The sequence below is a fragment of the Chaetodon trifascialis genome, chromosome 3 (assembly GCF_039877785.1).
Source record: "Chaetodon trifascialis isolate fChaTrf1 chromosome 3, fChaTrf1.hap1, whole genome shotgun sequence".
Classification (NCBI taxonomy): domain Eukaryota; kingdom Metazoa; phylum Chordata; class Actinopteri; order Chaetodontiformes; family Chaetodontidae; genus Chaetodon; species Chaetodon trifascialis.
The window spans coordinates 31,602,884-31,624,511 of NC_092058.1; the positions used below are offsets into that span (position 1 = coordinate 31,602,884).

General features: G+C 40.7%; 1 protein-coding gene across 4 annotated transcripts in view; it reads right to left on the minus strand.

The window, feature by feature from the left end:
* The window catches only part of cadpsa (Ca2+-dependent activator protein for secretion a), a 335,946-nt gene that overhangs the window by 52,499 nt on the left and 261,819 nt on the right, over window positions 1-21,628 (minus strand). For 2 of the 4 annotated variants that reach the window (XM_070958172.1, XM_070958164.1), the window contains 5 exons: window positions 20,039-20,107; window positions 11,817-11,923; window positions 5,364-5,520; window positions 1,760-1,901; window positions 1,448-1,582 (listed from right to left, as the gene is read on the minus strand). In XM_070958172.1, coding sequence (XP_070814273.1) covers window positions 1,448-1,582; window positions 1,760-1,901; window positions 5,364-5,520; window positions 11,817-11,923; window positions 20,039-20,107 — 610 coding nt within the window. The remainder of the gene's footprint in view (window positions 1-1,447; window positions 1,583-1,759; window positions 1,902-5,363; window positions 5,521-11,816; window positions 11,924-20,038; window positions 20,108-21,628) is intronic. The other 2 variants (XM_070958178.1, XM_070958180.1) reach the window with 2 other exon arrangements.

The window sequence follows — 21,628 nt, forward strand, 5'->3', positions numbered from 1 at the left end:
TTCAGATGAGGGAATAGGGATAGATGTGTTGTGGTGACAGTGTCACACTCTGCAGGATGCTGCAGCGTATAAACGAATATTACACCTTTGAGCCCTGCTGATGGTGCAGACAATGTTCCACGTAAGTTTTCAAAGCGTTATAGATGAAGTGTTTATTGAGATAGTCAGAGTGCTTTTAATGATAGCACTCACATAAGACTGAAGATCATATACATATTAATAGAGAACCCTTACTGATATCAAAGACTATTACACACTACATTCAAGAAACAAATTCTGAAATACAACAAACTGTTTACACCAGTGAACCAAAAAGGCTAAAATTACTGTGACTTCTCAACATAGAACAGTCTTCGTCAAATCTAAAAATGGCTAAAATTGTGCATATCATGAGGAACCTTTCTCGCATGTTCTTTGTATATTTATAACATGTATATTCTCTAGTTATGCCTCTTTATTTTGTTTTTACTGTGAAATAGTATAAAGGATGGTCTTAGAAAGTGCTATATAAAGTTTACTTAAAGTCTTACCTAACCAACAAACTAACAAATGTTTTCATCTGAAAACAGCTGCAGCAGTTTCTATACTCTTATCATGTGTGTAAGTAACTAATTTGACTAATTTAGAGCACACACATCCTGTTGATTTGCATAAATAGCTACAAATATGAATAAGACACATTATAAAAGCCTTGCGTTCTTTGTCAAATAGCCTTATTGATGTTACGATCCCACAGATGTGTTTTTGCTTTCCAGTGTGTTTCCTTTTTGTTATTGTTGCCTGTTTGTTCTCCCTCTGTCTGTTTAGCTGGGTGGTTACCTACACCCAGTCAGCTCCGCCTCCTCAGGTGTTCACCTGACGCGCATGATCCTGATTAGGCACAGAATAAAAGGCGAGAGCTCTCTGCTACCTGTTGCCGGATTGTCCTGAATCCCTGGCGGTGTTGTTGCTCATCAACGCTACGCTTCATTGTCTCCTCTCCTAGTGAGCTTACTAATGTTAACTACTTCTGCTCTACCACTAATAGTGTGCTCCTGTGTTTCAGTGTCTACCTGCCGCTTCAGCTCACGCCTTGCCTCAAACCCGCTTCGTCTGAGCTCCTTTAATTTTTTTCTCCCACTCCTCATGAGTGTGCTTTTCGTTACACCCCTTGTCTTTATAATAAATTATATCTTTTCTTACATCTGTCTCTGGTCTGCATCTTTGGGTCCTAACAAATTTACCAGGCATAAAGCCTAACAATTGATTTCAACTCACATTTCGACACACACAATGGACAATTAGCCCACTGTCCAATGGAAGTACTGTATATTATTCTTTGAATAAAAGCAAATAGCTTTGGATATATAAAGGTAATTCTGCTGCTTTGGGGTCATACTGACTTAGGCGCCACATTCATGCCAAGGACATGTGTGCATATCTCAAGCTGTACAAGGCAGATACACACTCTGAATTGTAATTAGCTGTCATCCAGTTGGGTGGAGAAATGCTGGGCATTTGTGGGAGGTTAACACTTGGCACTGTTAGATTTGGTACTTTAGGCATTTGAAGGTTAACATTGGGCAGAGGGCTTGTTAGACTCCTGTGGACAGAAACACAATAACAGAAGACAAAAAAACAGAGATTCTACATCAAAGTCAATAAGGAGTGAAAACCAAAGCTAAATCTGTGCACAGATCTTCAGTGTAAATGGTTTCATAAAAAAGACATCCCAAAAGCAGATGAAGAAGATAAATAAAGTAAATTAAGGCATCCTTACTTGACAGGTTCCCAGGATTCCCTTTCAAAGCCTCTGTGAATGGACTGAGCAATGGAGGACTCCATCAAGTCCACATATCGCACCACCAGGGGGGCGTACAGATCCTGCAGGTGTTTATGGAACTTCCCATTGCACAGGTTATCTGAGGGAGGGGATGAGAAGGAAGAAATAAGACATGTAGGTGACCTCAGCACACAGAGGGCGGCTGATATGAGCACTGTGAGAATGTGCACAAAATAACTTGATCTGTTTGAAAGTTTTCAGTGTGAGTTAAGGCTGCACTGTGGAGTTTCCCTGAAAACAATCATATGTTTACATTCAGTGCTACTCATCAGAACTGAAATGTGCTGAATGCATTTCCTTCCTCATAAAACATTTAGAAAGATTTTCTTTTTATAGTATTAAATCCAATGTTAATTGCATCCATTCTTACTACCTGGTAGTCTTCCTCCTTGTCTTTTCTGATGGATTGCTGGCATGTTACGTCCACCTGGCCATTAGTGGTACAGCGACAGGAATGTTTATCGCATCACTTGTGTCACAAATGCATATGTGTACTCTTGCACAGGATAAATAAAACCAGGACCCACTCACAACAGCTGAAAACATCTCTTTAGAGCTACAAGAGCTCTGAAACTCCACAGGGTACCTTTAGGTTTTTCACTATTCTTTCTCTCGCACATTTCACTGAACAAACATGTTTTTTTCTTGAATCACTTCAGAAGTAAGCAGAGACAGCATAACAGCTCATGTTTCACTCATGTTTATATGTGTAACTGTGACTGGAAGGGTATTTTCACGCTCGTATGTGTTTATATGCATGCTGAGTCGCAAAATAAATCTGACGGCCAGTGAAACAAATAACAGAAAAGGCCTGTTCTAGACGGTGATAATGAACAATGACAGGGATGTCGATGTCCGTGACTAACAGTGGCTCTTCATTAACAGGTATGACACAGCAAATCCTGTTTTCAATCTTTCAATCTAAACAAAAGGTTGGCGTCTCGGGGTATTTCTAAATCCAATCCATCAAACACATTTCCCCCAGTCTCCCCCGGCTCCCAACTGGTAAAAAGGCAACACTGACAAAGACCACAGGAGATAAAATGGAGGCCAGTGTGTGCTAATGTGATGCCTCACGGCTCCATGCAGTGTGTCTGCTTTTCCTCTCCCTCTCTCTCTCTCTCTCTCTTTGTTTTTCTCTCCCCCTCTGAGCATGTGTGTGTTTGTGTTTGTGTGTGTTGGCATTGGAGTCAAGGTCGATGATACACAGTAGGTGCAATGTTTGTTGTGTTTCCTGATTGCCACTCTCCCAATTAGCCACTTGAGCGGCTGCTGTCCACTTGGATGTGTTGTGTCCAGGAGTGTGTTCGCAGGGCTCGCCTTGGCCCAGCTACCACTGCTTTAGACCTCATTAACTCCTCGAATGGCAGTCCAACTTTGGCGCCTGTCTAGTGCTAAGGCTATTTACTGCTACATAAGTGCACCGCTGTGGGGCAACAGAGCAGATGACCTTCTGTGGAAAAGATGTCCCCACGATGATATGCTTTAGTAACGTGCTGGTGCTTGTTACACTGTGTGAGCAGTGGGGGCTCTGCTGAGTCTTATGTTGGTATTAAAGATGGTTTGTTACATGTAATGTACTCCTGCAAGAACCATTGAGAACCATTTGAGGATAGTCATTCCAAAAAGGAAAGTCAGACTGAGTCATCCTTGCATTAAGGCACAAATCCCAATCTTACACATAAGGTCAGTTCAGTCATGAGGACTACAACTCAGCCTGTGAAAACCGTTGTGTAATGTCTTCTGTGACTCTGGAGGAGCTTTGTCAAGTAATATGATGTCATGATGAGACCACAGATGTATAACAGAAAGAATGCATTAAAAACAGTAATGCTGTTTAAAAGACACCAGCATTAATAAAATCATGCCAATGGTGCATTATGGGAAGTGTAGGATGCAGTAGTTTTGAAGATCGATCAATATTTTACTGGACTAAAAGTCATATCTTGACCTCTACTGCTTTAATTTCAGTTCACCAAGGCTCACCACTTTGTGAAACACATGACTGTATAAAGGATATTACTACATGGGCTCGGGAACACTTTGTAAAGCTGTGTAATTATACAATGGTTACAAATACAAATAGTTCCCAACAAATATTTACACCGTTTCCCCCATTTGAGTAAAATTTGCTAAAAACTACAGTGCCCAGCTGTTACAGGAACTTATGGAATAGAGTCATTGTTCTTCTAAGTTTTAACACAGTGGTCTGATATGGAAGATTCCAGCTGAATGAACAAACTCAATTTGTATTTTTTTCAAACATTAGGCATTATAGTTATTGCATTATTGCCACCATTGTACAATTTCCTTTCCTCTGCTAACTGCTGGCTGGTGTAGCTACTTACATTGGTATGCATTTCAATTGCCATTTTCACATAACTGACCCTATGTAGCAAATGAGAAGGTGGTCAATTTGATGACACTAACAAATGAGCATAACAAGCTACTTGCAGCCATCTCTGTTCAGCTGAATGAGTGGACCATGCTCTGCCTTCTCCTTGACTCCCAACTGACAAACTGAAAGGGGGAAGCATTCCCCCGGGACCATTAGTGCCCTGCAGACTGAGCCTGCATTGTGAGCAGTGAAGTGTTTCCTTTACAGGACCATGGACAGCTCCACAGTGTTCCTGCAGGCAAGTACATGCAGTTCATTAGAGGGATTGTTGGCCGGCAGCAACCAGCATCAAGACCTGACTATTATCTTCAGTCAAACACTGTTGGCCGTGTTCACACACACACACACACACACACACACACACACACACACACACACACACACACACACACACAGTTCACAGACATCTCATATTAATAGGAATGGTTTCTGAGACATTTGAGAGATGATTTAGGAAGACTGCACAGACAGACAACAGCAGCTGTAAACTTTCATTATTATCATATGCATGTCATTTAGAAACATCCAACTTTCCAAAATTGAGCTAGGGAAACACATCACATGATGATGTTTTGGTTTTAAATATTAGATGGGGAAGATGAATAAACCTTCAGCAGAAACCTTAAACATAAAGAGCTGTGATGGATAAACAAAGAAATAAAACATTTTAAATAGAAAAAGACATGATAATTACGTGCATAACAAAAAGACACCACTGGGTGCCAACACTGCATATTTGTATTAGGTAGCATAAACTATGATAAAAAGAGAAGAGAAGAGAAGAGAAGAGAAGAGAAGAGAAGAGAAGAGTAGAGAAGAGAAGAGAAGAGAAGAGAAGAGAAGAGTAGAGAAGAGAAGAGAGGAGAAGAGAAGAGAAGAGAAGAGAAGAGAAGAGAAGAGAAGAGAAGAGAAGAGAAGAGAAGAGAAGAGAAGAGAAGAGAAGAGACACCACCCTGGTATGTTTTGAGGTCACTCAGTGTCTGAGCTATCAGCAACAAAGAAAATAAGATAAAATAGTGCATTTTTTTCTTTATCATTAATCCCTGCCCACTCTCCCCACCCACAAGGGACAACTACAAGGCACGTTCAGCTTCTGCAGTCCCTGTGCTGACTCCTGAATGTTTTTAATAGCTCTTTACTCACAGTCCATTCTCAGGAAGTCATTGAGCAGCTGGAAGAGTGGGAAACTGTCCCAGCTGTCGGGCGGCTGAACTTCAAGAGCCGTGTCCATGTCAGCTGAGTAGAGACACAGGAAGGTCTCAGCATGCTCCACCATAAGGTCTGACCACCACGCAAAGGCCTTCAGGTGGAGGATAGGAAAAAGAAAGAGGGAAGAAAGAATACAGGGAGTGGAAAAAAGTCAAGAGGTTGAGAGTGAAAGAAAGGAGACACATTAGAAAAAGAGAGTACTTGTAAGTACTCCCCAATGGGCATGTCTTATATTTACAGTTAACAGTCTGAATCCCATTTACTGTATCGTAAAGGCTGAAGACATAATGAATCTCCACTGATCTATTGCAAAGATTCTTGACTATCTCTCTCACTTTTCATCAAATGAAGTCAAATTGTTGCCTCGACGACTTCACTGTGTAATCTCCGGGGAAGGATTCTTCACAACTCACAGCAGAAAAAACAATGCTTGGACACGGAAAATCACACGCTCTTCTGTTGGCCCACAGCAGGAACAGCAGCAACTCCTTGACAGGCATGGCAGGGAAGTACTTAAACACTCACCCACAGCTCCTTAACCAAGTCAATCAGAAGAAAGGAGCTAGCAAGCTGCACTGCGCACATATCTTCGCATAAAACAGATGCAGTAGAGTGACTGTTAGAGACCAGGCTGCTCTCATGCACATCGAAAACACTTGCTTTCCTCCATGCACCCCTCTTGCTGGGCCTCTTGAAAGGGACCCCTGAGGATCCATGGTGTTTGCTCATTCACATCAAGCTGTCAACACTGTAATGTGAATGTACCCATGGGCTTACATGGTAGTGGGGTTGGGGGGGTGGGGGGGGTTTGGAGGTGAGGGCATGCACTTGCCATGGAGCTCGTAGCATTGGATAGTTTGTGTGGGATAGTTGGCAAGGAGGTACATCCAATCAGTGCCACTCATGTAATCATCACTGTTACATTTAGGACTTTTGCAATAGTGTTTAAAGTATAATCAAGTCACAAAAATAATTCAAATTAAATAGAAGTAAAACTTTTTTTTTTCAAAAAAACATCAGGTAGTAGGTTTTTCAAAAACCTATATCTAGAAAGAACTCTTCTTTCAACACACTCCTGTCACTACAAATGAATTCTCAAGAGCTTGAATTCGAACTTGTTTCCTAAGCTGCACCTCCATTTATTGACCCAAACAAAGATGGCAACCAGAAATGATAGCTGCTTATCACACTCCATGAACCTGGTAGGCTGTGCAGCTGTAAAAGTGTGACAAAAATTATGTTAACAACTGCCAAACCAAAGGCACTGAACAGACGATGTGAACCAAAATTAAGATGCGAAAATGAGGAAAAACTTCAGGGGACACTGCTCCAGTGATAGCAATATTGTGGTACAAAAACAAAAGTGAAAAAAAAAAACAACCCAAAAAACTATTGGTTTAACTAAATCTCATTCTTAATCAAGGCAATGAGAGGATAGGGAGTTTCACCATTCTAAGTCATGTCTTTATATGTTTTTACAGCCACTAGGTCTTTGTCAATGAGTCAAGACTCTTTAATACTCCTTTTGTCGTTACGAGTGGCATCTACCTGTAGTGATGCCTCACACTAAATAAGATGTGCATGAAGTGGGTTGAGAAAAGATGAAACTCCTCTTGTTGCCTTGCCCTCAATCTCGTAAAGTCATTAAACAGAGACAGACTTTATTGCTTATTAGAAACAAGACAACTCAGAAAAGAAGCAGCAGCGACACCATGATTTAACTGTCTCCCTGGTTTCATGTGACTAATCTGAATCTGAATAATCTGAACCGTTAGGTCCTCCACATGTTTGAAAATTATCCAGAGAGACTTTATAAATCATCATTTTATTTGTTTGAATGTGTCAGCTGTCACTTTCGTGTCACCATTTTGTTTGGAGATGCGACATATGAAACTCCCTGAATTTGATTATGCTATACTGCAAGAGGACCATGTTTAATAGTAGTAGGACAGAGGAGTCACAGAAGATTATGAACATGTCACACCTGTTGCAATTTCAGCCCTTGTTTTTTCTAAAATTGTGGGTTCAAGTTCAATGCAGTAATCTACATGAAAGTCTTTAAGTTGAAATTGGTGACTACATGAGAGTCACAAAATGGAGCTAGTGTATAGGATGTGTTATAACCAGCATTAGAGCCACATGAGTGAAAATTAATTGCACTGAATTATAATAACCGTGCATCCTGAATGTGTTTTCATTGTGAGTTGATCAAAACAAAAATGAAACTGATACCATTTGACAGAGTTGGAGTCCAACGCTGGTTAGGCAGGTTTACCAGCATGCCCACATCATTTGAGCAGCATTGTAGTGCATTTCACTGAAATGCAAGGGGGCTGATGTTATCTACGATCACAAAAAGCATGCCTCACATTTCCTCCATTGTGTGTGCTGAAGAATCCAATGGAGAGGAATGGATTCCTTTGAGGGAAGGAAAGGTGACACAACACCTTCCCCGGGCTTACTTACTGGACGTGGTAGAATAAATGATACATGGCTAAACACAGGAAACGGGTTAGCATTTTCACAAATGATTTGGGGTAGAGTCCTAGGAAACAAGGTGCAGAGTTGTATTCTTTGAAACAAAAAGTTATACATTCAGCATAAAATCACAACTCTGCACTTTTTTTCCTCCGATTGTAGGTCAATGAGTTCGTAAGTAAAACACATTGCCTGAGTGCTTGGAAGAGAGCCTGCTCTATTTTCGACTCCGCCGCCACCGGCGCAGTGGTATTTTCGAGCGGTGCAGGCAGACGCATGGCGCACTTCGTATTTTGGTAAACCGAGGCGTACAGAGGTGCGCCAGGATGGGCCTTGTGGCGCAGTAGGGGGAGGTGTCGGCATAATGAGCCAACGGATTGGGATTGTCGACCATTACGGTCTGCGCCGGCAGCGTAAAAGTGCACTAAAAGCTCGCCACCTCAGACTTGGTCACCTCTGTGCGCCAGCGGCGCACCGCTCGGCAAGTGGATTTTTAAACCAGCTATCTGAGTCAGCACATACAGTCAGACCTACATTTACATATTTTGATCAGCATCTCATATGACCACATCACAAGCGCGTTCGGCACGCGTAATGGTCTCTCAACCTGACCGAATGTACACAGGTGAAACAGGGATGCGAACTAATCGGTTAACGTCGCTGTGCCAACCAGAAACAGCCGTGACATCCTACAGAGCATATATACTGCATCTATCTCAGAGCACTCGAGAGACAGAGAGAGACAGACACATGGAAAAAAAATGTAAGTGATGATCGTTTCCCGCTATTACCCACGTCATTTCATTCCAAATACAAATGTTATCATTGTAATGCTTAACGTTATCTACAAAGATGGAGTACATCATTGCTTTGAGGAGGAGGAGGAGGAGGAGGAGGAGGAGGAGGAGGAGGATTTACCATCTAAGGACCTCAGATTTAGACATGAGAATCAGAATCAGAATCAGAAATCCTTTTTTTATCCCCGAGGGGAAATTGTTTTTGTTGCAGTGCTCCTTACAAGAATAGAATTAGAATAAAATTAGAAAATAAAGAAAAGAGAGAGAACTATATACATAAAAATCAAATATAAAAACAAAATATTCATATTGATAATATATATATATATATATAAACAAAATATAGAACAGAATATAAAACAATATATATATACTGAGGAAAAAATAAACAGTATATACAAACGGGTGTGCAAAGTAATACAAATGCATGTCATGAGACATGAGTGACGTCAGTCTCCTCCTTGGAGAAGTTTGGGCGTCGGACATTTTCCTGTGGGGTCTCAGTCATCCTCGAAACTTGCCATGCGCCTGGCCAGAGGCGTTCTTTGAGGTGAGGCAAGGAGCTGCTGTGATTGGCGAAAATTTGACTGGCCGTGTCAAACCCACTCCAAGCCTTCTCACCTCCCTCTTTCGGAGTTGCGCCGCCATGCAGTGCAAAAAAATACCAAAGTCTGCGCCGCCACACCCCATCGGCGCAGCAGACCTGACTTTGCGTCGCGCCTGCTCCATGCCGGCGCCGGAGTCGAAAATAGAGCCCAGTGTCTCTATTCTTCGTCACCAAAGGCAAAACTGTTGCTAGTTTAGAAGCTACCAAGCACTGCCACAAGCACTTGATTAGCAGTGACCACAAGCTGAATGGGGTTCTGGGTCATTGTTGAGCAGGGAAACATTAACAATCCTCTACATCAATAGCCTCATCATTAAGAGCATGCACACGACTTCGAGTAAGGGTAGGGTAGGAGACAGGGCATACAGCACTAAGACAATCACATACCTCTTTTCCCTGTTCAAACATTTCCCCGCAAACCAAATAAATCATTGAAATAAAGAGCAGAGAGGGAATAAGTCAATTTTGATTTGGTTAAATAACAACATGTCAAAAATAATGTGATTTACAGTAACGTAAACAGCACAGCATTCACAGGTGAAAAGGCAGAAAGACTGGATAGAATATGCAGTCTTTCAATCAAAACAAAACTTCAAATTTGATTCATTCATGTTTTCTTTCTCTTTTTCCTTAGCCTTTATGATTTTTTCTTTTTTTTTCAGTTCACTGTTTGCCGCAAAAGAGACGTTACTCTGCTGTGATATAAGAATAGAGCTGATTGATAAGCCTCCAATGCTACTGCAGACTTTCCTACACTTTGCAGTGTGTATTTTGTGTCAGGTATCACCCATTGTGCAGGTAAGACACAGTATGGTAATTCAAAGTAGCATGTGGTCACTGGTGAGGGACTTTGTATCTACCGTTTGGAATCTGAATGAACATGAAAATTTGAGCTCTCCAGTCAGGAGGAATACAAAATAACTTGTTCAATTTATCTTTGAAACTAATCTTGAGATTCCCTGTAGCTATTGTGATTCTTTTAAAAACTGTACTGGAGACAAAGGTAAGCATATTCAACGGAAAGTCTACTAATGGGATTTCTGTAGTCAATCGATATCCAGAACATAAACGAAACTCTGCGACCGATAAATCTGATTTAACAAATTGGGAAACAACAGCTGAAAACACTCCCTATGGCTGATAGGATACTCCACACTAAATGGAATTTGGCATTTCTACACAGGATTCTGACCAAATAAAGATATAGTAAAAGTGCAGCACGATGCTGTCACTACACTGATTTGTTAACCATATGGTTTGAGTGCCATGAAAGCCAAGGCTGACAGAGGGCTCACAGGTAAAGTAATGCACTCTGTTGCCATAGTGGAGGATTGTAAATTGATCTTGTAAAGGGCTGGTTGTATTTCTGCATTAACATGATTATTTCAGTAGTTTAAAGTTTACATGACCAATTTCTAAGTTGTTATTGCCATCAACAGTAATACTTTAGGCTAGCTAATTAGCCATTGTTTCAACAAACCATCAATATGTTTTTATTATCTGATTACTACACAAGTCAACATATCTTGTACACACATTGTTAGTGCTGTTCTGCGTCCAGAAGCATTTGAAGCTCTTTGCTGCACGCACTGAACAGTCATTTTGTGGGTGGGTGAAGGTGGACCTGTAAATAAATGTTGTGAAACAGTTACAGTTTACAGATTTAGGCACCTAAACTACTTGATTAGCTTTAGGAAACAAATGTACTTGAGATGCGAGAAAAATAAGGATATCATGAATTAAAACAACATTTGAGTGACTATCTTAGAAACTACTGTAGGAATATTTTACAATAAGACACATCGATGAAACATAATTTTGATTTGTAATTCATGTTCTGACTTGCACAGAAGAATGTCAAGCATTAAGACCCTCGTAAAGTAAACAAATCTACCAGTTATGTAAGTTTCGATGGAGATATTTTGGGAATATTAGACAAGACTTGAAAAGCACTTTTGCTTACCCACTAATTTTCAATTTTTCACTGGTTGCAAACAGTGTTTCCTATCTGCACACATTTTGAATGCTGTCCTGTTCAGTCATGTAAAACACCCTGCCACTTTCAAGAAAGAAAACAACAAATTTCATGTTAGGATTCATTGGTATTTGTGCGTAGATAGATGTTAAATTGCTTTAAAATGTCACTTAAGAAACAGAACACTAAATTGCTGATAACAGACACATTTCCTTCATTTTAAGATGATGGATGGAGAAAACATGATACCATTGTGTGGAAGCTGATGGATCTCACTAAAGTTCTGTTAGAGAGTAATGAAATTGTAATATGAGTAGCTAAATGGTTGGTAGTGGGGCAACCCATGCAGCTTATTGGTTTCATTTAGCTTCACCTTTTCAGTCTTGTTACTGCTGTCTTTGCACATACAATTCCTGTACATATAGTCACTGCTCATTTTACCAGCCACCAGCCCATACTGTCATGAAACTATAGACGTGTGTCTGTCTGTGAGTGAGCACAGATGCATGCATGTATACTGGCACACTGACCTCAGCATGGTGTTCCTCATTCTGCTGAAGCACCTCAATCACCAGCTCAGCCAGGCGAATGGTGTCCTCCAGTTTTTTGGCAGGGGTGACTAACCGCCCTACATTCTCTGCAGCACAAAGGTCAAGGGTCAGTGTGGGCATCCTCTGAGTCAGATCAACACTTATTCTAAACAAAGGCTATTGTTACTACTGTTTTATTGCAATCAAAGGTAAAAGAGTAGAACTAAAGAAGTAAAAGAACATGCCTGGACTGAACTATAAAAGTTTATCTTTTTTATACAGTACCTACTTTGTACAAAAGCAGTTCATGTGCAACAAAAAGTAAATGTTTCACCCATCCCTAGTTAAGCTGAAAGCACTGTTAGGTGCCTGGAAGCCTGTGGTATGTAGTGAATGAAGAAAACATGGACGTGATGAGAGATGTAGACAGCATGTACATTAAACACTCATTATGCAGTAATGTGGTGCTTATTTTTATCTCCATAGTATCTGACGAAGTGAAGTTGCATCTCTAAAGTTGCATCTGTAAAGACTGTACATAGTACAGACTGCATCAATTATCATTATTATCAGCAAGTATCATTATACTTACTGTTTTTTACCTAACTCTATCTTTTACTGGTGCTACTGTAAATTGGAATTTCCCCTTGCGGGACAAATAAAGGTATACTGAATTGAATTGAATTGAATTGAATTGAATTGAATTGAATTGAATTGAATTGAATTGAATTGAATTGAATTGAATCAACTGTAATTCTGAAATCCATACAATGGCCTTTAGTATGTTCAGTGAGATGACTGTATTTATACCACAGCAAGATTATGTGATCTGATTGGTTGATAGAAACCTGGTGGCATCAACTTTATGTTTTACATCATTAACTTGATTGATTTTGTAAATATATGCTTATTCGGACTTTGAGAACAGCAACATGTTTCAAATAAGTTGGGAACAACAAAAGGCTGAGGAAGTTGTGGAACGCTCCAAAAACACCTGTTTGGAACGGGTAAACAGGTTCATTGGTTACAGGTGATAGTATCAGGAGTCATCTTGTACTCAACACTTTGAGAAATTTTACATAAGTGAGAGACATACAATCAGCAAGCTTCAATTCAGTTGTATTATCACTGGTGGCAGGGTAAAGCTAGAGATTGAGTTTTCAAGAAGACGGTGGCACTTTGAATCAATTCACTTTTGAATTTTAAATCAATTCTAGATCAATTTAGGTACAAGGGTACAGTGCTGTGTTTCTCTCTGCAATAATGATGCATTCTGAATATGCCACATTTTGATTTTGATTTCACAGCTCTGAACTCTTTTAAAGTCTTTCAATGCATCCTTCTTGTTGTGGCTCTGTTTTCTGTTATGTCTTTTGTTTTTGCTCACATTGACACTCTCTCTCTCTCTCCGGTAGTGCGAGTGACGAGGGGGCGGAGCGATCTCCAGGAGCGCTGATTCTCCTGGCACACCTGCAGCTTGTTTCTGCCTAATCATCTGGCTTCATAAGCCACCCTCTCGCAAGTCCCCAGTGCCAGATTATTCTCTATGCTTCCCGCACTTCCACGCAGCTAGAGATCATCCGCCTCTCGTCACGAGCAAACCACAGTGTGTTGTTTTCTCTCGAGTCATTAGTTTATTCTGGTTGTCTTTTGTTGTACTTTGTCCTGGCTTTTTTCCCTACCAAGGTGATTTTCTGTTTGGAGTTTTTAGTTGGTACTTTGTTGTGAGTATTTCTGTTGCTACTTTGTTTTTTGATAGTCGTTCTTATGAACTGATTTTCTGTTGTCACTTTGTTAATAAATTATTTTGTTGAACTCTGCTCCTGGGTCCAGGTTTCCATTGTCTGGCCATAACACTTCTAACATTTGACTTCCGGCGCCACGAGCAGCAGCCTTTTACAGTAGCTCGCTTTGGAATTTCCCCTTGCGGGACAAATAAAGGTATATTGAATTAAACATTTAAAAAAGGTAATATAAATAAAGTGTATTATTATTATTATTATTATTATTATTATTATTATTATTATTATTATTATACTCTACAGCTGTGCCCTGTGATCGGCTGGGGACCGGTCCAGGGTGTACCCCGCCTCCTGCCCGTTGACAGCCGAGATAGGCTCCGGCCCCCCCGCGACCCCGAAAGGGATAAGCAGCATAGAAAATGGATGGATGGATGGATATTCTCTACAGCAAAGACTGCTGAGGCTACTGCATTACCCACAACCTACACACTGGTTTGAGTGTGAGGTAGAACATACAATGAAGCCCACTATATAAAGTGTTACCCATCTTACAAAGTAGTAGTAGCCATTTAAGATGGGACAGACTTTACTCGAGTCCTGGTAGGATTGGAGAGTACAATTAAATTACTCTGGGAATGCAGAGATGAACAAAAATAGCTTTTCTTTCTTTTTTGTCAACAATGAATCCGCCTCCAGTCAGTGCCAGCATGCCACTGGACATATGTGTTGAGAGTCAGCGTAAGTGAGGTCAGGTTCAGTTTTACTAAACTTTGACTTCAAAGCCTGACAAGAACAACAACAACAACAACAACAACAACAACAACAACAACAACAACAACAACAACAACAACAACAGCATTGTCTTTGCTTCATACTGTGCATTCTTGGTCCAAAGTCCTCTGTACTGATGAAATGTAAATGTAAATGTAAATGTAAATGTGCTTTATTTATACAGCCCTTTACAACAACCTTTCGGTGAACCAAAGTGCTTTACAATAAAATGAGTAAAAACAATGAGAGACAATAAAACAATAAAACCAAACAGAATGAAATACAATAAATAACATACAATAAAACAAAGTTAATGTCATCACGCTTATTGGGTTGTGAAAGCCATCCTGAATAAATAGGTTTTTAATCTAGATTTGAAGAGGCCCAGATCAGAAGCCAGACGTATTTCAGCGGGGAACTTATTCCAGAGCCTGGGAGCAACAATGGAGAAGGCTCGGTCACCCCAGTGTTTGTATTTTGACCTGGGCACTTCCAACAAGAGTTGGTTGGATGACCTCAAGGCTCTACCAGGCTCACGAACAGTTAAAAGCTCAGATAAATAAGGTGGTGCGAGGCCATTAAGAGCTTTAAAAACAAACATTAAAAGTTTCAAATCAATTCTGTATTGGACAGGAAGCCAATGAAGGGAGTTAAGAACAGGAGTGATATGCTCCCGTCTGTTTGTGTTGGTTAAAAGACGGGCCGCAGCGTTTTGCACAAGTTGAAGGCGACTGAGAGAAGACTGGGAGACGCCGACATAAAGTGCACTGCAATAGTCTAATCTTGAACTGATTAGTGCATGGATGGCTTTCTCTAAGTCATGGCGGCTTAAAAACATTTTAACTTTGGCCAGTAGACGTAGCTGGAAGAAACTAGTCCTGACAACATTGTCAATTTGTTTGTCGAACTTCAGAAGACTGTCGAAAACCACTCCCAGATTTCTGACGGTTGGACTGAGTTTTGAAGACAAGGTGCCAAAGCCAGCCGTCACGATATCCCCAAACACAATGCATTCTGTCTTATCATCGTTTAAGTGAAGAAAGTTTTGTGCTAGCCAGTGCTTAATATCAGCGACACAAGCAAACAAAGAATTCTTTGCAATGTGACTGTTAGGCTTCATGGGCAGATAGATTTGTAGATCATCTGCATAACAGTGAAAAGAAAGGTTGTGCCTTGCAATAATTGACCCAAGTGGTAACATGTATAGGGAAAAGAGAATAGGGCCAAGAATAGAGCCTTGTGGGACCCCACAGGAGAGGGAAGCACTGGAAGAGGACAAGTCACCAACCATAACAGAGTAGGTTCTGCTGGATAGATACGATATGAACCACTGCAGAGCAGTGCCGTGGATACCAACAGAATTGCTTAGGCGTGACAGGAGGACTGAGTGGTCCACTGTGTCGAAGGCTGCTGTAAGGTCAAGCAGTACTAGGACAACAGGGCATTTGGCATCCACAGACAGCGCAATATCGTTGTGCACCTTTAACAGTGCAGACTCAGTGCTGTGTCGAGACCTGAACCCAGATTGAAACTTTTCAAGCACAGCATTGTTTTCTGTACTGTAATACAGACTGTAATTGTTTAAAAACAACCTTTTCTAGGACCTTAGAAAGGAAGGGCAGATGAGAAACAGGTCTAAAATTTGATAAAACTGAGGGGTCAAGATTAGGCTTTTTAAGAAGGGGCTTGACCACAGCATGTTTAAAAGCAGCCGGGAAGGTTCCCAACTTAAGGCAGGTGTTAATAAGAACCAGAAGGCTTGGCCCCACAGTATTAAAAACAGATTTTAGCACTTTGGGAGGGACAATATCCAATGGGCAATTTGTAGGTTTTAAGGATTTCACTACGTCACCTAAAGAAGAAAGAGAAACCAACTGGTCGAGTACAACAGAGTGAGTTGGGGCAACAAGTAAGTCCTTATTAACACTCATGTTAAAACTTTTACTAGTGTCTTGTTTGACAGAGTCCACTTTGTCAACAAAATAACGCAGAAACATCTCGCAAGTGGCGGTTGAGACATCAGTCACAGCAGAAATGGATGGATTAACAACAGCATTAATAGTATTGAATAAAACCCTGGGACAATGATTGCTGCTAGAAATAATATTAGAGAGGTACTGGGATTTTGCTTCCTGTACAGCCCTCTGATAGTCAGTAAGGGAACTCCTTAACATTTCCAGTGACACATGCAGTTTGTCCTTCTTCCATCTACGTTCGGCCTGCCTGCAGCATTGCCTAATAGTGCGGGTGGTGTCGTTCAACCAGGGATCCGTTCTTAGCTTGGCAGATTTTTCCCTGAAAGGGGCAATGGAGTCCAGAATCCCAGTGCAAATGGAGTGGAAGAAGGAAAGAAAGTTATCAGGACAGAGAGTGGAATCCAAGCCATTCAAGGCAAATAACTGTGAGTCCTTGAAAGCAGCAGTAAACTCATCAGTCCTGGAGGAAGTGCTGATGCGCTGCTGACAAGATGGAACAAGAGGTTTGCTAACTGATTGGGGGGCTGACAGTTCAAAAATAACCGGGAAATGATCTGAGATTGCAGTCTCAGCAATGTCTTTGATGGAAACTGAAAGCCCAAGCGAAATAACAAGGTCCAAGGTGTGCCCAAGATGGTGCGTTGGTTTATCCACTGATTGTGTCAGGTTAAAAGTTTCCAACAGGCGTTTGAAGTCAGTGGCGAGTTGGTCAGATGGACAGCAAACATGAACATTAAAATCACTGCAAATCAGGAGCTTATCACATTTTGGGAGAGTATCTGCCAAAAACTCAGAAAACTCATGAATGAAGTCCTTGTTATACTTCGGAGGGCGATAAACAACAGTGCACAACACAGGAGTTGTGAACTCCACCACAAACAGCTGCAGTTCAAAAGAGGAGTATGCATCTGAGGGAAGAAGCCGGCATTTAAAACTGTCATTGAACACAGCAGCAAGCCCACCCCCTCGACCCGAAAGTCGCGGTGAATTGAAGACAGAACAGCTGGGTGGGAGGAGCTCAGAGAAGGCGCTGTTTTCGTGTGGTTTCAACCAGGTTTCAGTCAAAAGGAGAAAATCCAAAGAATGCGAAGTAAAAAAGTCATTTAAAATAAGAATGTCTTATTTACAACAGACCTAGTGTTGATTAGTGCCATACGAACCAGACACTGATCAGTCTGTTGGGAGGCCCGGCTAACTGGGCGGAGATTCTCCGGTATGCAGCCCCGTCTTCGGATCCGCACGAGCCGGCGACAGGGGAGTGGGTACCCGGCCTCTGGCACCGCCGGCAGCAGCCATTGGTAAGAGTAATCCGTGGAGCCTCGGATGTCATAGACGGAGAAACCCCTGGAGAGATCAATCGACGGACGACGAGGGCTGTGCATAGAGGATGAAGCCAGGTGAGCTCTCAACCGGCATATTACTCCACCTCTCTTTCCTCGTCTTTTGCGGTGGCTTTTGCGTAGCGACGCGGCAGGTGGACACCATAGGTAAGGGGGTAAAGACGCCCGTACAGGTGGCGGTGGCTGTCCATTAAAGTCCTGGATCGTTAGTTTTTCCACAGAATCGCAGATTTTCAAAAGGGTCAGGCGATAATACGCCAGCAGTGATGACACTTCATAATAGCAAAGCGATAGGAACAGGACAATACACAGCAGAGGTAACAGAGGCAGACGGCCGGCCACACACAACGGCGCCATCTTTATCGCCGTTGTGATATGCTGTCTTTATTATTATTATTGTTGTTTGTTGGTTTGTTTGTTTACCTTGTATATCTGTGTTATTATTATCTTGTCTGTTTTTCTCCCCTTTGGTTATCGTTTACCATTGCATTAATAAATGGTAAATTAATAAATGTGAAATTAATGTGGATACTTGTTGAGCCCAAACCCCATGCACCTTATTACTATCTGGCATAACTCTTGGGTAATTGTCACCATGTTGCACAGTTGGAGCAGTTCAATGGATCAAGTGACAAAAAATTTAAAATGTTGGAATAAAGCAACAGTACAAACACCTGAAAATGTGTGGGTTATGATCTGATTTATGACGTCTCACTCTGATGTCTGTACCATCATCCTGCTGGATAAGAACATATACTCACATACACAGTGCTTTACATGGGTGGAATTGACCATGTCTGAGTCATGACTGTGTTCAGTCCACCTACTGTCAGAGCTCTTGTGGCTCAGTGATGCTGTGGACAACAAAGCATGGCAATGGGTGTCTGCTGGACCTTAAGTCACACTAACATGGCTGAGAGCTCCCACAGAATGAGACTTCTTAACTGGTTCAAAGGGGGAATTGTTGGGATCTAGTGATGTCTGTCCAGTCAGAGCTATTATGTCAGACTTTGGAAGTGTAGGTTTAGAAATGAAGGACCATTCTTTTCAATGGAGTTATATATTTTTATATTAATTAATCATTTTAATTGTTTTATAATGGACCCCAGCATTATTAGGTCTAAGCAAGTTAACAACTTCAGTATATTAATAGCCTAGGTTTTGATGGTTCTCTGAACTTTTCAATGGGATATTTGACATTTTATGACCCATACAGATATTTCTAACATGTTGGAAGTTTGTTGGTCTTCTTTAACTTAATCGGGGTTATAATGCATTCAGTGCTGTCAAAACATTCCTGGCACAAAACATTTGTGACACATGTCCTGTGAAGTTTGTTGTCCTTTGCTGAACAATTAACATGTGCAGTATCAGGAAGGTTGGCAGTAGTAGTATCATGCAGTATTATGGTGGTATGGTTTAAAGTGTTTTCTGGTATGGAATGAGCTAACAGCAGGGTTAGACATACGGTCCAACGTCACCTAGATCCTTCAGTTTTTTCTGACATTTTTCCACGAACAGTTACATTAAAAAAAAAAAAGAACAGGTCGAAAGGATGGAGTTGTCGCAGTCAGAGGTGGGAAAATGTCAGGAAGAAGGGGAGAGAGAGGAAGGAGGAGGTAATGGGAGACAGGAGTCAGAAAAAGAGTTGAGGATTAGATTGACTATTCAATAGCAATGCATTGGACATATACTGTATACGCAGTCTCTGAGCCAAGGCTTCTTCTTTAAGTGCATTTTGTGATATAGAAGACTTCAGAAGAAGCAAGAAAAAAGACACAGAACACAAACCGTCTTCACCTAAAATGTTACAAAGGAAGATCTGACAGAAACATTAAAGTCTGTTAAGATTATTTTAATATATGCCATGAGTATCAGCATTTAGTGGTGGGCTAATTCAAAGACAGAAACATGTTCACAATAGGAATGTGGAATGGCTTTCCTTTGACAGCTTATCTAACCTGTATCCAAAGATGATTCACTCCAAGGATTGAGAACTGAATAAGATGCCTTAATAACTGCAGGATGTGGGTGTCCTGTTCAGACATACCATGATCTTAAACACTTAAGAGGATTTACACACAAGCAAAGTAAAAATGCATTCAAATCGCAGACAAAGAACAGGTGGTCTGAGCATTACTAAAATCAAGCTCACAGAAAGATTAGAATGTGTTTGAAGTGGCTAAGAGACAAACAGAGCTTGAAACATATCAAGACAATGCAACTAGACTTTAAGACTTTATAGACTAAAAGCAACAGATAGACACTACGCAAAAGACATCAGGGATGACATAAATGTGTCACTTGTTGTGGCTGATGTGCATACTGATCGGAATATTAAAAAAAAAGGTGCAGAGGTGGGGGTGATGCTGGGGAATGAGGAAGGTACTCACGAATGGTTAAATCCATCACTTGAGACGCCAAGCAGAAGACAGGATGCTCATACATCTCTCTCTTTTTCCCTATAGAGAAAGAGGGAGGATACCGAGGCATGCGAGAGGCCAGGGTCAGAGAGGACGAGCACAGAGGTCACTAGGATTTGACCAGCTTGAGGTTTTTGAGGCCCATACCTGCATCTTACATTTTCAAGCCATAAAAGCATTTTACTGTATTAAGTATTCAGTGAATTCAAGTTTAAAATGTTGTATCAAAGGTGCATTATGTATCATTTTGAATTTTCAGAATATTATTAGCACATTAGTGAGAATCATGTGGTATAAATCCAAAATGATTGTAGAGTATGCTCAATGTCACACCAGTGGACGACACAAGAGGCCTCTCACTCCTGCCGTGATACGACACTGTCAGAAAGCTATGTTTGCAGTGGGACAATGGCCTTGTGTTCTGTTGATTCATTTTTTTCCATAATAAAATAAACTTAGAATAAAAAACAACTATACTAAATCAAATACAAAAGCCCAATTTGTTTTTCATTTTCAACGTTCTGCATTTTATGTTGTGTAAATGTAGTGTAAAAGTTGTGTACTGTAAAGGGTAACTATCGATGGTTACTGCCAAACAATTTTATTGATCTCATCTTTCTGCTACTCATTTCCTTACATAATTCAATAAATGACCCAAATAAACTATTCCAAATGCTGTGTTTCACTTTTATTTGTGTCACAGCATAGTTGTGAGATGTAATGTAAAACGGATTATGTTTTGAAACAAAAATTTCTACTATCCCTACTATAACAATTCTGATCATACTTTTTTTTTTTTTTTGATCTGTTGAATTATTTTTTAACATTTGCATGGATGGGTTTCCAGTTCTTACAGCTGAATAGCTGAAATATAGTAAAATGATCAATATATCAAAATAAAACAAAAATAAAGGTATTCTGCTTTTGAGCTATAGATAACCCAGCATTACATAAAATGCCATGTAGTGTGGAAACTGACAAAAGCTATTATATAATTTTCCTTGTTTACTATAATAACACTGATTTAATCAAATGAATTGAGCAATTATCTACATTAATGTATTAATTAAAATGCTACACAAAGCACCTTGGGAGCCTTCCTCACAAATATGTCCTCTAACTGCATCAAATCCTTATATCTCATAACTGAGTTGGATGATGCTGATGGACTCATGCCCATGATTTTAACTTAACAAGTTTCCAGTTTCCAGGATGTTTTTAGCTGAGTGGGGACAGGCAGCTAAGATTTGCCAGTTCAGAGTGAGGAAAATGTTGTTGCTGTTATTACTCTGAGATAGGCACCAGGTTTCAAGCACACTGTATCCATGCGTGTGTGTCTGGGGTTCAAATATTATGGGCTCTCTACTTTGGATTAACCATTCGTTTTGCAAAGCAGAGGTAAAATCTGATATATCAGTTTTTTCCCAAAGGTTACAAAGCACACCAGTATGAAGGACAGGGGTTTTGGGGATAATCAACAATCACAACTGAGATACTAAGGTTCATCTTCCTTAGTGTCTTCAGGGAGGTGATGGTTTCTTTACAGACATCGTTTTAAAT